Below are 13,912 nucleotides of genomic sequence, written 5' to 3'. Positions count from 1 at the left end.
CGCCTAGCAATTCGATCATCTTGGTCTTCGGATTTCGCGACGACTATACCTATCTATATGTAGCTTTCGTAGAAAGCAGGTCTGAAGGCCATTAATATGGCATCGAGATAAAGTGACTCTTGCGAGAAAGGATCTGGTAATTATAGAGCAGAAACTGGAGGTAGGAGGCCGACAAAAAGACAAGAGACCTGACCAGTCAATTCATTAAAGAGAATACGTGTGGACTTAACCTTGTCTATGGTCTCATTTTGGCTCTCGACGACCTCAATACAAGGGAAATGTCGAGAATTTGGAATTCATTCTGGATTACTCAGGGCTTCCATTAAGCCCATCGAACACAGATGTAATCATAGAAGTCCAAGCCATCAAGACAACATATCAAGGGCAAAAAAGACAAATCAAAACGGCGTGGATCATTGTTCAACCTCCCATACTCGTACTCGGTATTATCCATTCCTCTATTCGCATCAAATTTCTGTTTGGTTGCATAGCATAGCCTTCGGGCTTTCATCGCTAAGAGTTAGCGTGAGGGTTACTAGAACATCTACAGATGCTTTGCTTTTTTCCACACCCATAGCAGAAGTTTGTTCCACACCGACAGCTAGAACGTGGTCAGTTTTCCCAGGTTTGTAAGCTTAGGGACAAAATTCGACTTACAATATTGAAAGACAGCCATCTATACGCTCTATGATCCTAGAGCAATTCGAACATCGTTTCCACTTCTTCTTCTCTGCTAGTTTTTCCAGCAAATCATCATTGGTCTTCTCGTCATCAAAAGCAGTGTGCTCATTGCAATCACCCCCTCTGTGTGCCTGCTTCTTGCAACCGGTGCACGTTCGAACCGTACAAAACCCGCAGAGCCCTACCCCGTGACGAATGTTCTGTGGCAGGATATAGTGAGAGCAGGTTCGGTTTGAGCAGTAAGTCCTCTTAAGGTCATTGACTTCGATCTTGCGTTCCTGGTATCTCTTTATCATCTCGATGCCTAACATATCCTCGACGGCGGTAGAGACACGAATCGGCAAGCGGCAACATCGAGGAGGAAAGAGGGCTTCATGCTTAAGGGAACTCTCGAAAAAGCGCAGAATACATTCGCGGCAATAACTGTGAGCACATTCTGTTTGAATAGTATCTGACAGTGGATACTCTTCCGTACAAGATGCACAAGTCTCGGTTTCTTCTTCGCTGGTTTCGGCGGCATCATCATTCGAGCTTTCATTAAGTAAGTCACCATTGCTATTATTCGATAATATATTGCGGCTCTGCAGACCTCTTCCCTTCCACTTTACGACCTGTCGAAGTGGTTTTTCCCGCCCTTTTCCCCGGTGACGGGGCTGGGTCCAAGTTACTTGTGAGTGCCAGAATCTGCATCACGAGTTCTCCCGACTATGTTACGGGTCGGTTGCTGCTCTTCTGGCCTGGGTCCAGATTCCGTCTACTGTTGATATTAGATACTCTTGCGAAGCGGGGTGGAATAGTGCTTGAAATGTCAAGAATGTTCCATGTTTGTCAGGTCTCCCTATGCAAGTCATTAATAATGAGTATAAAGAGTTCTGTGAGATCATAATTTATCGTATTCACAGAAAGTTTACTATAATCCACAAATATTAAGACCATGTAACTATGACGGCTAACATATGTGTCTAATGCTCTACAGTCTACTACCATTACTCGAATGTGTACATATCAAAAAAACAGCACTGAGTGTATCAAGTAGTCAAGTCCATAAGTCAGAAACTTTTCATAGGTTATTAAGCATTTCAGGCTATTCCTTGAGAAAAAATGAGATTGAGTCAAAGGCCCCATGTAAACCACATTCTTACCCTTCCATACCAACTGCCTTTAGATCGCTTCCATACCAATATCCCAGATGGTCAGTACCATATCCTGCCAGCTGCAAGGTAAACCGGTAGCACTATCTTGAGTCGGCTAGTTCAGTAATCTCGTTCGTAAAGATACTCTTCATCTGCGTAGAGACAGTCGCACGTTTTCCACTGTTTCCCGCAAAAATAACAAAACTCGAACTTGCAAAAGCACCTAGTAGATGTGAGTCCAAACATTCAATAGAATTATGAAAAGACATTAAACAAAATTGCTCTTACCTGATGTGATTACAGCCCGTGCTGATCTCAATCAGACGACAGCAATTAGAGCATCGCTGCCATTCCTTGCGATCTGCCAATTCCTCCAGAAGCGCATCAAGCTTATATACACAGTCTCCCGGATGGGCGCGTTTCTTGCACTTCCTGCATGTTCGTACTCCACAGCTGGCACATTTGCAAACCCGAGTTGGTGTGGCCTTTCGTGGGAGGTATTGAGCGCACTTGGAATCAGAACAATATGTCCGGTCGGGGTCCTTGAGCTCGATTGCCTTCTCCTTGTGCTTTTGAACCAATACAGGCCCAATCATTTTCTCCGAGACTGCAATTGGTTTGTGGCAGCATTGAGGAGGAAACAAGGATTCATCACGCAAAGCGTTTTTGAACAGGCGGACCAGGCAACACTTGCAATAGAAATGTGAGCACTTTGTTTTGATCATGTCATCTTGGATGTGATCGTCCCGGCATGAAACACACTCGCGCCAAATCTCGGATTTAGCGGAGTCGACCAAGTTGATGGCATTTTCGATGGAATCGCCAAGTTGCTGGATGTCGATACGGAGGGAATTGGAAGAGGATCTTTTTTCTTGTACTTGGACAAGTCATTTTCTGTCTCTAATCCCATTGACATAGCTGTACCCATACTGACGTTGCTCATGCTGGTCCTTCATTCAACGCCTCATAAATGTGAGTCCTTGTCCTGTTTATATTGTCTTAGACTGCGTGTCTTGATCCGTGTCGCAGTCCATGTGATGGTGGCAGTGTTTTGAATGTTGCCGAGTGGAATATGTGTTAGAAAAATGGATAAACTCCTTGGAATACTTTGGAGCTTCTACAGAGGGGAAATAAGAAAATAAGTTGGTGGTGAGGTTGATACTACGTATATACCACGTGAACACCTGGAAAACAAGGCCACACAGCGCAAATAATAGTTAACTAGTTAGTTGGCTACACGTATTAACGATCTTTCAAAGGTTTTAGTCTTGGTAGCATCATGTCTCAAACAAGTTCATACTACGCATAGCCCTAATAGTATCTATGTATATCATTTCTCGCTTGTATAGCAATATAAAAGTATCAATTGGCTTGCCTTTAAGAAATCAAGCAACGGCACATCACTCACAGGTAAGTGATCGAGCAATCTCAGATATATGCCAGATTACAATCCTATTCCTCCAAGCCAAGTGTACTCAAACCAAATATTTCGTTCTTCGGACCAGGTTCCGTGGGAGTGATCCTATATCCTACCCACACGGTCTCTAGTCATCAAATCCTTAGGGCTCATGGAATTATCCGGATTTCGTTCAGCCTATACCGAACAGTCGCAAGTTTTCCACTTCTTCCCACAGCTGTAGCACCACTGGGCTCTGCAAATACAACTACCAAGGGTCAGTAAATCCCGAATGGCTGAGGGAGTTTAGAAAGGGTCGACGGGTCAACAAAGGACTTACGTGATATGAGAACAGCCCTGACTGAGCTCAATCACACGGCCACATTTAGCACACCGTTGCCATTTCTTCTTCTTCATCAATTTCTCCAACGACTGGTCTAGTTGGTACAGACACTTGCCCGCATGGGCATTCCTCTTGCACTTCCTGCACGTCCGTACGCCACACTTGCAGGTGCCAACCGTTTGGGAAGTAAAATTTGGCCAAAACTTTACTACTGGTGGGATATATCGAGAGCATTTTGCATCTGAACAGTAGGTTCGGTCTCGATCACTGATCTCGGTTTGCCTCTTCTTTTGTTCTTGGGATAATGCAGACCCTATCATCTTCTTCATGCTCGAGCCTTCAATTGGCTTGTGGCAGCATTGAAGGGGGAACGACGATTCACCTTGTAGGGATTTTGTTACCATATAAGTTAGACAGTTCTTGCAATAGATGTGGGAGCACTGTGTTTTGAAGACTTCGCTGCGGACTTCTGTACAGGAGCTGCAGGCCTCGGGCTTGGAGTGGGTCAAGACGGAGGCTTTGATGGAGCGCATGATGTTCTTGAGAGGGAGAAGTAACTTTTGGATAGCGGTAGAGATACGTTTGGCGAATGTCTTTGTTTTCTGGGGCGACGAAGCTGTGACCATCTGCGAGTCACTCGATATGACTCTTTGTTTTTCGATTTCGGATTTCCATATGCGAAGTGCCACTCCCCTGTCGGGCTCGAGTCCTTCCAGCAAGTTAACTGATTGATCTGCTGCCTTGATCAGCTGCAGCTGTGTTTTGAGCCCGTCAATCTTGGTGTTCAAGTCTTCCAATAGCAGATCCAAGCAGATGGCACAGTAAGAGAGAAGTAGTTTTTCGATAGCGGCAGAAATACGTTTGGTGAATGTCCTTTTTACTTCGAGTGACAGCGCTGTGGCCAACTGCATGTCACTCAATAAGACTCTTACTCTTTCAAATTCGGATTTCCATAGACGGAATGCCACCAGCTCGTCGGGCTCGAGTTCTTCTAGCCTGTTGGCTGGTTGATTCGAAGCCTTCAGCAGCTGCTGCTGTGTCTCGAACCAGTCAATATTGGTGTCCACGTCTTCCAAAAGCAGCTCCAACGCTAGAGAGTCTGTATCTTGGTGCGTGTCTTGGTCCATTCTTCGAGGAAGCCTTTCAAAGGATGGACCGCTTGATCTTGCTCAGGGAGGGGCTCTCCCAAAAAGGGATAAATGGAGGAGAAGATGCACAAAAGCATCCACCTAGTTTAGCAAGTTCTCGTAATAATATCGGTTGAACAAAAAAGTTATTCAAAAGGGTGAGTGTATGACGAAGTATGATGATGAGGTCGATGTATGTCCAAGTTATCAAGTGTCATCATTGTTGTTATCCTGCTAAGCTTTTCTTTGTCAACTTTGTATAAATAGCATATCTATTTTTGAATTTTTTATCCTGGTGATGCTCTCTTCAGTATGTTGTATAGATGCCACAGTAGGACCCACCGGTGGGCACGTGCCCAGGTAAACCTTCCGGAAAGAACATGATGAGTCAGCCATCTTAATCCCGATATCTCCGATTAACTTGGTCCCGCGGACAACTTCACTTCTGCAACACTGTCAACTCAGACTGGCTGTCTTTAAGCACGGCCAGTAGCCTGGGTACTCTCTAACATCAACTGCGCGAAACCTACCCAACTCGCCCAAGATGCAGGGCTTCAGTAAGTCTTAATCCCACCTCAAAAGAACATGCGAAGCAGTCGACTAACATACCCTCTTAATAGACATGGGACGGTTAGCAAAATATCCTGTTATCCACATAATCCCCCTATACTGACATTTGAAACAGTTATGTCCCGCCAGATCAGGAAGGCCTGACAACGGCAAACAAACTCGCGGGGAAGCACCCACTCGGCGCGCGCGCGCGCCACCTACACACAACCGGCGCACTAATCGTACGTTTCGAAATGCCTTTCGCAGTTTGGTGCACAAACTGCAAGCCACACCCCGTAATAATCGGACAAGGTGTGCGCTTCAACGCAGAGAAAAAAAAGTCGGCAACTACTACTCAACGCCGATCTACAGCTTCCGCATGAAACACACTGTCTGCGGCGGAACCATCGAAATCAAAACCGACCCGCAGAACACGGCATACGTTGTTACCGAGGGTGGACAGAAACGCGACACCGGCGAGGACAAGGAGCTGCAGCCCGGGGAAATTGCTATCAAGCCGCACGCGCGAGAGATGGATCCCGCGGAGAAGGACCCGTTTTCGAAGATCGAGGGGAAGATTGAGGATAAGCTTCGTGCGAAGACGGAGGCGACTCGCATTCTCGAACTTCAGGAACGGCAGAAACGTGATTGGGAAGATCCGTACGAAAAGTCTAAGCGGCTGCGGAGGACGTTCCGGCAGGAGAGGAAGGGGCTTGAGAAAGCTGAGTCGAAGCGTGAGGCTCTCAAGGACAAAATGAGTCTTGGGATTGAGCTTCTGGATGAGACTGAGGAAGATCGGCAGAGAGCGAGTATGGTGGAGTTTGGCGAGGACCTGACTGGTGTTGACTCGCATGCGGCCCGAGTGACCCGTCTCCGTCCTATGTTTGAGCAGCAGGCGGAAAACCCTGCACGAAAGACGGGGTCGGAAGAGAAGAAATCTCATTCGAAGCGGCTTAGGAAGGATGATCTGCTTGCGAGCCGAAAGGCTTCGCTCCGCCGCGAACTGGTTGGGAATACTCGTGCTGTTATTGATCCGTTCCTGGTGGATGCAGGTAACCAGAATGCATGGAAACCTAGCATCAAGAAGAGGAAAACCGTCACCTCTTCCACTCCATCCCTCCGTGAAGATCCCAGTGGCAGCACAGAAGTCGATTCCTCTTCCGTGACACCAAAACCAGCGCTGGTCAGCTACCCTTCCGACTCGGAGTGATTTGAATCCACCTTTTGACTATTTCGGGAATATGGGAGAGGCGTTCTTTGGGCTTATTGCTTTACTTTGAGATACCCACTATGTTCTAGGCTTTCGATCATACCATTGCGCTTGAATTATCCATCCCGGCATGCTTGCATCGAGCATCAAACCCTTACGCCTTGCGCGACTTAAGAACTGGCCATCTAACCATTGTAGTAATGCAAAATAGAACATCAACTCAAACAAGTTGTATGTGTAGATAAAGATATTGAAACAAGAATAGCGGGAAACCCCGACATAGTAAGACAGGGTATCCTGCGTAGTTATTACATACAGTAGAATCACAAGAGCAGGGGGTGAAACAGGGTTCAACAAAGGAAAGTCATGCTGCATCACGACTAAGAGCTCGGAAAGGTGCCATATCCACACGAAACTCAGCGTTTACTGAAAAATGAGACTGTTGCTGCGCGGGTACGAGCAGGTTCTGGCTCGGGGGCTGGTGGGACTTCCGAATTGGGTGTGGTCGAGGCGCTGAGAGACTCGGAGGATGCTTGCCGGGAGAGATTGGCAAGTTCGCCAATGAGTCTGGAGGGGTCAGCATAATTCCCGGTTAAATACGAGCATATGTTGACCGACCTGTGATGCTCGCTGTACCAATCATCATTGGCTGTTCGGATGTGCTTAAGCTGTTCCTGAATGCTTGCCATCTATGGAATGCATTAGTCTCTGTATACGCTAACATAGTCTTCATAATCATGTGAATGGGTGGAATGCGGGAAGATCTGATGAGTAGGAAGACTTCTTCAATCGGGGATCTCCCACCGTTCCCTCAATGGATGGGCCTAGGTCCTCACCTTCCGTTGTGGCTGGACCCCCATCTTCAGCGTTCTCGCTACCCTCATCAGCTGTCGCCCACCGGCTAGCCTCCAAACCTGAGGAGCTGCTCTTCTCGCCACTGTCCGCCTTCAGAACTGCGAGCTCGGTTTCGAGTTCGCGGACCCGTCGTCGGCTGGCAGAGATATCAGAATCAACATCGCCAAGCTGGTTCAGGAGACCCATGTTCTTGTCGATCTGATCGTTCAGATCACGTTCACCAGCTTCAAGCTTCTCGGACAAGGTCTTGTTTTGGTTCTTGCAATCAACAAGCGAGTCGGAGATGGCGGCGTTATCTGCCTTGACCTTGAGAAGTTGGTCGCGGGATTCAGAGAGCTGCTTCATAATCGACTCGAGGTGCGACTTCTGGCTGTCCGAGTCCTTCGCAAGCTTCTCGAGTTCACCCACCTGGGTGACGGCGGCTTGGTACTTCTCTCCAAGTGCAGCATGGTCAGCCTGAACCTTGGCAAGCTCAGCTGAGTAACGACCCTCGATTTCCCTGGAAGCAGTGGTGGCAGATTCCTGTACCGCAAGGTGGGCCTTCTCAGAGTCGGCAAGTTTGGCCTGCAGATCGGCGACCATGGCCTTCAAGTCATCCAGAGCGGATGTGTCTTGGACAGCAGCCTTGGCCTGAGACAACTGCTCGTTGACACTAGCCAGGGCTGCATCGTGAGCCTTCTGGAGATCATCAATCTTGGTCTTGTTAGAAGCTTCGAGCTCCTCCCTGAGGCCGGACAGCTTGGACTCGTGCATAGTTAGAAGCTGCTCGATTGCCTTTCCGTGCTCGGCATCGATCTCAGCGGCCTTGGAGGTTTGAGCAGCTTCAATCTCAGCCTGCAACTTGGCTTTCGTCTCTTCAAAGCCCTTTTGCAGTTCAGCAATTGCCTTGCTGTGCTCAGCATCGACATCAGCAGCCTTGGAGGTTTGAGCGGCCTCAATCTCAGCCTGCAGCTTGGCCTTCGTCTCTTCGAATCCCTTTTGGAGCTCAGCAATTTGCTGCTCGTGAAGCTCGGCATTAGCTTTGCTAGAACTCTGCAAGGCGGAAATCTCAGCTTGCAACTTCGCCTGAGTCTCTTCGAATTGATTCTGAAGTTCGACGGTCTCCTTTTCGCGACCCTCGGTATGGGTAGCAATCTCACGAGCGTGGCTTTCAAGCGCCGCCTTCAATTCAGCCTCAAGCGACTGAACACGGGTGGAGTGAGTAGACTCCAATTCCTTGTTTGCGGCAAGCAACTCATCGTGCTTCGTCTGAAGATCGCTCAGAGCACTGTCATGGGAACCCGACGCCTCCTTGACCCGCTCCAATTCAGATGCGAGCTGAGCAGCATGCTCAGCCTTCAAATCCTCCAGAGCCTGTGCATGCCTTTCGGCCACACTGGCAGCCTGCAGGGTGTGTTGCTCGAGAAGGGATGCGGCCTCTGCAGCCTTTTGCTCCAGAGCTTTCATCTTGTTGTCCTTCTGAACACCCTCCTGCTTGGAGTGGTCTTCAACATCCCGTAGAGTGCGATGGATAGCCTCGGCTTCGGCCTGCTTGCTCTGCATCTCCTCGAGCAGCGCGTTGATTTTCCCAGTGCCAGTAGTCAGCTGGGATTCCAGCGACTCACACTTGTGTCGAAGAGCATCGATCTCCTGAATGGCAAGGTCTTGGGCCGAGGCGTTACCCTCGTCGAGGGCACGGCGGGTCTCACCGAGGGCATTCTCGGAAGCCTCCAGCTTTTCTTGTAGCAATTTGAGTTCTGCTTCATGTGCGGTCTTAAGCTCAGCAACGGCATCTTCTTGTCCCTTCTGGGCAGTGGCCTTCGATTCTTCGAGGGCATCACGAAGTTCCTGGAGTTGCGTGCTGTGCTCTGCCCCGCTCGATTCCGCCGCCGCCATGGCAACAGCGAGCTTCTCCGCGTGGGAAGTCGAAATTTCACTGATAGCAGTTTCGTGTTCGGCCTTAAGGTTTGCGATAGCAGCTTCATGGGCAGTCTCCAATTCCTCGACCTTTGATGAAAGTTCAGTGGCCGCGGTGTCGCGTGCCTCCTGAAGCTCAGTTTGAATCTTCTCAAGAGCCTGCTTAAGCTCGGTAATTTCTTGGTCCTTCTCAACAACAAGAGTGTCCTGCGCAGTGCTCTCCTTGGTAAGAGACTCGGCTGCAGCAAGCTTCGCCTCGAGGGAGGCTACTTGCTCTTGAAGACCAGAGACACTCTCCTGGGCAGATTCCTCCGCAGCACGGACCTCCTGCTCCTTGAGCGTATTCAGCTTGACAATCTCCGTGTTAAGGTTCTCCAGGACCTGATCACGTCCCTTGAGTTCTCGGTTGAAATGTTCGAGGTCCAGAGCTTTCTCTTCCTCCAGTGCAGCCTTCTGGAACTCGAGTTCCTTCTTCAGAGCGCTAATCTGCTCCTCGAAGTGAGTAGCTGCAGACTTGTGCTCTGCCAGCTCTTTTTCGATGGACTCAAGCTGGCTTTGGTGTGTTGACTTGAGCTCGTCAAGAAGGGCAACTGTCCTGTCATCCCCTTGCGCGGCGGCAGATTGTCTAGCTTCCTCCAGCTCCTTCTGCGAGCTCTGCTCTAGCTCTTTCCGTTGGGACTCCGCTTCGTCTAGTTGCGCTTGCAGGGCCTGGAGCTCCTCGGCATGGGCTGATGTCAATTTCTCAATCTCTGCGGTGTGGTCCGCGCGACTAGCCTCGGTGGCACCAGCATCGCCCGAGGGTTCTTCGGCCGAGACAGAAAGCTGGCTGAGCTTCTCATTGACAGTCTCCAATTCAGTCTTCAGACTAGCGACGGTCTCCTCGCTCTCTGTGAGCTTAGTCTGAAGGGCCTGTAGCTTCTCGGAATCACTAGCACGGCCAGTTGAGCCAGAAACCGTGCTCAGTCGCTTCTTGGGGTCGGAGGCAGTGGCAGATCTGACTGTGCTCGTAGTCGAAGTTGGCCGAGCAGTAGCAGGTCTAGTGGTTGAGGTGGAAGTGGCAGTCCGGCTCGCAGGTGTCGTCGACGAAGTTAACCTGCCCACAGGCTTGCTTGTCGAGGTCGCCGTGCGCGCAGTTGTGGTGGCAGGCTTCCGCTCGGCGGCGGTACCAGCAACACTCGATCTACGGTCGATGGAAGACGAGGTAGGTCTGAGAGGAGCACGAGTCGAGCTGGTACCGGCCATGGACATGCGCTTCGCAGTGCCAGAGATTCCCCGTTTCTCATCTCCCGAGCTCGCCACAGACCGAGGCTTCTCATCTGCAGAGCTGCTGACTGACATGCGAGACCGGTGGGACGAGACAGTCGAGGTGCTCATTGTCTTCCGAGTGGTCGTGGTCGAGGGACGAGTAGGAGGTTTGTTCAGCGTGCTGGTAGTCGTGCGAGAGGTACCCGTCGTGGGTTTCGTTGCAGAGGACGAAGTGGGCCGTTTGGTGGTAGCTGTTCCAGACACAGGACGCTTCGCGGCGCCAGGTGTACCAGGGCTAGCCTTAGCCGGAGAGGCTGCGGGACTTTCCTTTGATACCTCGGGGCTGGACTTAGCCAACTCTTCGCCTCCAGAGAGAACGCTGGACTCTATCGGGGTAGCTGGGGGCTCATTTTCATCGACCTCCACAGGAGTAGGGGCGACGACCGGTTCGTCGTTCGATGACATGTTGGTAGATTGTTCGGAATTAACGTATTAAAGAGGGCAAGCTTCGCGGTAGGGTTCAGTTGGCGTGTAGCAGTGAGCTGTCTACAAGAAGCGTTGTCAATTGTCAGCTCTGGTTGGGTAAATCCAAACCCCTAAACGTATGATGGTCCAGCCGGTATGCTCTCGGCCCCAGATTCAAGCTCTCGAATTTATGCAACCCCAATGGGCTCGTCAGAAGCTTGTAGCGTGCTGGGGACAAGCATTAAACCTCATTTCGCGGTCGTTCAAGGTATTCAACTGCGCTCATGGCAGGACTGGGTGCCATTGTCCAGCTCAACCGAAGCTCCCGTCTATAAACAAACATGCAGGAAAAAGAATGTACTCACGCGCCGCACAGCCGTTCCAATGGGAATATTGCACAGTTACTCAAAAACTGATCTCCAGACCAAAAGAAGTCCCGGCCAGAATTAAAAAAGAAAAAGCAAATAAACTGACAAAAGCAAACGGTGTCGAGATGCTTTGGGGAAGAAAAGGGGAAAGCGGGAAAAAGAAGAAAGCGGTGTCAATTTAGGAGGGGGGGATCGCCGCTCCATACTTTGTTGGCTTTCTCTATAGAAAACCCCAGTTAGGGGTCGTGCATCTGGGGTATCTCCTTTGTCTTACGGGGTTTTAGAGTCTGTTTTAACCCAGATGCAGCCAATATAGGCCGGGCTTGACTAGATTCAAGATCAGTCTTGTACGTTCATTAGTTGCTTTGCAGCTTTGCAGCTTTGCAGCTTTATCTACATATGTAGAATATGTACCTAGGTATCCATTACAATAGTCGGGCAACCTTCTCGTCTCCGTACCACCTACATAGGTACCCAAGATGTCTCAGAAACAGAATCAGGAGCCCAAGGACGAGATTTCTGCTATAGCCATGACTACCTCATCAATATCGGACCTATGGGGCTTGCAGTTTACGAAAACATTACTAATAAGAAGGATACCTACCTAGGTAGGTAGATAGGTACATATGTAGGTAGTAAGGCTTGTTGATATACCCACGTGTTGGTAGTCGTGGAATATCAAAACAATCCACGGGTTTGGTTCGCGGTTTGTGGTTCGCGGAAGGCCCGGGATTGGACTGGGACATATATATACTTTACATATATACTTTACATATAACTTTCGCTTGAAAGATTCAACTCTTTCGGTGTGGACAAAGGGTATTTGTATTTGCAAAGTCTACTATACAGTCCAATACCCCATGTAATACTGTCTCTAAGTAGGTCCCAACTTGATTAGGTCATGGATCATCCAACCCAAGTTTGATGGCTTGGCCCCGGATATCTTGCAGGATGCGCTGGGAGAGTTGACCGCCGATTGTGTCGTCACATTTGATATCGACGTATCGTTCTTCGCCTGCTGATACCGTCAGAATAGCATGATAAGGGAGGAATAAACAGACTCACCCCCATATAATTGTAAGCCATCACGGATCGCAGTCTTCTCTGCATAGGTCCACCGTCCACAAGAAATATGACTGTCGATCTCTTCCAACTGAAAATGCCTGTACGGTAGAGGGCGTTGAGGGATGCGCCGAGGTTTCTCAGATAGCCGGCCCTCGTCTAATGCGTCTTTAAGAGCCTTTACGTGTTTCATCGCCCCTTTAGAATAAGCCATCACGCTCCCACTAATATCATAATGCATCTGGGCGAGAGAAGATATCCTGTCACAGGAACCCCAAAGCAAATCCAGGGTAATGCGGAAATGTCGCGCTCCCCGATTATCTATGGTCCTGTAGGTCTTGAATCCGAGTATGACCAGGTCAATCAATCGGGGAACGATATGGGCTTCGAGCTGGTTGACCAGGTCTGCACCGTTATGTTCATCCTCTGGGGCTTCGGTGTAAAGGATCCACTGGTTCTCTTTAAAGACACTGTTGGCGATGAGGCTGCATTGATTTTTCAAGGAAGAAGCTGAAGCAGGATCATTCGTCATTATTTCAAACAGACCTCGTAGCCGCTGGATGAGCTTTATGATGCCCCCGAAACGTTCTTTTGTAGAGGGAACAGCATGGGCCCTTAGAGTTTTTCTTGTTTTGCGGATTGCTTCCCAGGTATCCTTGAACCCAGATTCTTTAGTGGTCTCAGTCAGCCACGTGAAGATATCGGAGCGATCCTTGCGATGGTCCTGATTCGGGCCGGGTGACTGGATTGTTGGTGTCTCTGGTACTTCCTGAAGCTGCGATGAGGCACTTTGCGACTCTTGAGCATTCTCTAATATGCGACTTATATGTGTGCCATCCCTTTTGTTTGTCGGTATACCATCGACGATTTGCATCTCCCGAGTGTCTGCATCTGCGATCTCTTGGGTGGGCGTTGAATGATTCTGGTCTTCGGCCGAGGAATGATCGTCTGCGTCTTCTTCGTCTTCGTATTCGGATCCGCCTTCAGATGTATCGTCTTGTACATTTCTAGCTTCCTCTCCAACCTGGTCATCAGCCGGACCCTCATCTTCAGCTGGGAACAGATCAACTGGTTCGGGGAACGGATCATGTTCAGCCTCGGGCTGAAGCTCGTCGCGGTTATCATCCAGTTCCTCCTCTGCACTTCCACCAGATCCATCTTGAATAGATTCGGACTCGCCGTCGCCAGACCCGGATTCGTCGTTGCTGGGCCGCCCAATTTCCTCATTGTCGGAAACGTTGGGAGATGAAACTGGTCGCCCGAATCGACGAACTGTACGATTTCTCAGGTTCAAACGGCCCGTATCTTTTGGTTCGGTTTGAGGGGTCTTTCGGGTTTTCGTCGGCGAGGGAGAGGTGGGAATATCAAAAACGTTGGCATGGGGGGTAGTGCGGCGGTGCCTTTTGGGTTCCTGTATACTCATATCGCGCCCGAGCGCATTGATATTATTCAAGAGTCCAAGAGTGTAGTCGGTAGATAGATTGTTGAATCTTTTTGGCGCCATCGTCAAAAACGCGTGGGGAAGTTAAAAATGAACCTTTGGAAGGCCAGACGCGGTAAACGGAGCTCTGGTGGAGCCGCA

General features: G+C 49.5%; 4 protein-coding genes across 4 annotated transcripts; 1 reads left to right on the top strand and 3 right to left on the bottom strand.

Annotated features, from left to right (window-relative positions):
* Positions 1–3,546: 3,546 nt before the first annotated feature.
* N7489_007356 (E3 ubiquitin-protein ligase) lies at positions 3,547–4,680 on the bottom strand (the record flags this gene model as incomplete). The annotated part of the gene is made up of 1 exon (XM_056713106.1): positions 3,547–4,680. One exon carries the CDS (start codon positions 4,678–4,680, stop codon positions 3,547–3,549), a length of 1,134 nt encoding a protein of 377 aa, XP_056566821.1.
* A 544-nt stretch (positions 4,681–5,224) lies between these two features.
* On the top strand, positions 5,225–6,439 carry N7489_007355 (uncharacterized protein; the record flags this gene model as incomplete). The annotated part of the gene is made up of 5 exons (XM_056713105.1): positions 5,225–5,237; positions 5,301–5,310; positions 5,366–5,471; positions 5,542–5,543; positions 5,602–6,439. 5 exons carry the CDS (start codon positions 5,225–5,227, stop codon positions 6,437–6,439), a joined length of 969 nt encoding a protein of 322 aa, XP_056566820.1.
* Positions 6,440–6,855: 416 nt separating this feature from the next.
* On the bottom strand, positions 6,856–10,900 carry N7489_007354 (M protein repeat protein; the record flags this gene model as incomplete). Its single annotated transcript, XM_056713104.1, has 3 exons — positions 6,856–7,006; positions 7,058–7,128; positions 7,244–10,900. The coding sequence occupies 3 exons, from the start codon at positions 10,898–10,900 to the stop codon at positions 6,856–6,858; spliced, it is 3,879 nt and encodes a 1,292-aa protein (XP_056566819.1).
* Positions 10,901–12,167: 1,267 nt separating this feature from the next.
* Positions 12,168–13,834, bottom strand: N7489_007353 (uncharacterized protein; the record flags this gene model as incomplete). Its single annotated transcript, XM_056713103.1, has 2 exons — positions 12,168–12,286; positions 12,334–13,834. The coding sequence occupies 2 exons, from the start codon at positions 13,832–13,834 to the stop codon at positions 12,168–12,170; spliced, it is 1,620 nt and encodes a 539-aa protein (XP_056566818.1).
* Between the last annotated feature and the right edge of the window lie 78 nt (positions 13,835–13,912).

The sequence above is a fragment of the Penicillium chrysogenum genome (genome assembly GCF_028827035.1).
Source record: "Penicillium chrysogenum strain IBT 35668 chromosome Unknown utg000004l_segment0_segment0, whole genome shotgun sequence".
NCBI lineage: Eukaryota > Fungi > Ascomycota > Eurotiomycetes > Eurotiales > Aspergillaceae > Penicillium > Penicillium chrysogenum.
This window is presented reverse-complemented; position numbering and strand designations above follow the sequence as displayed.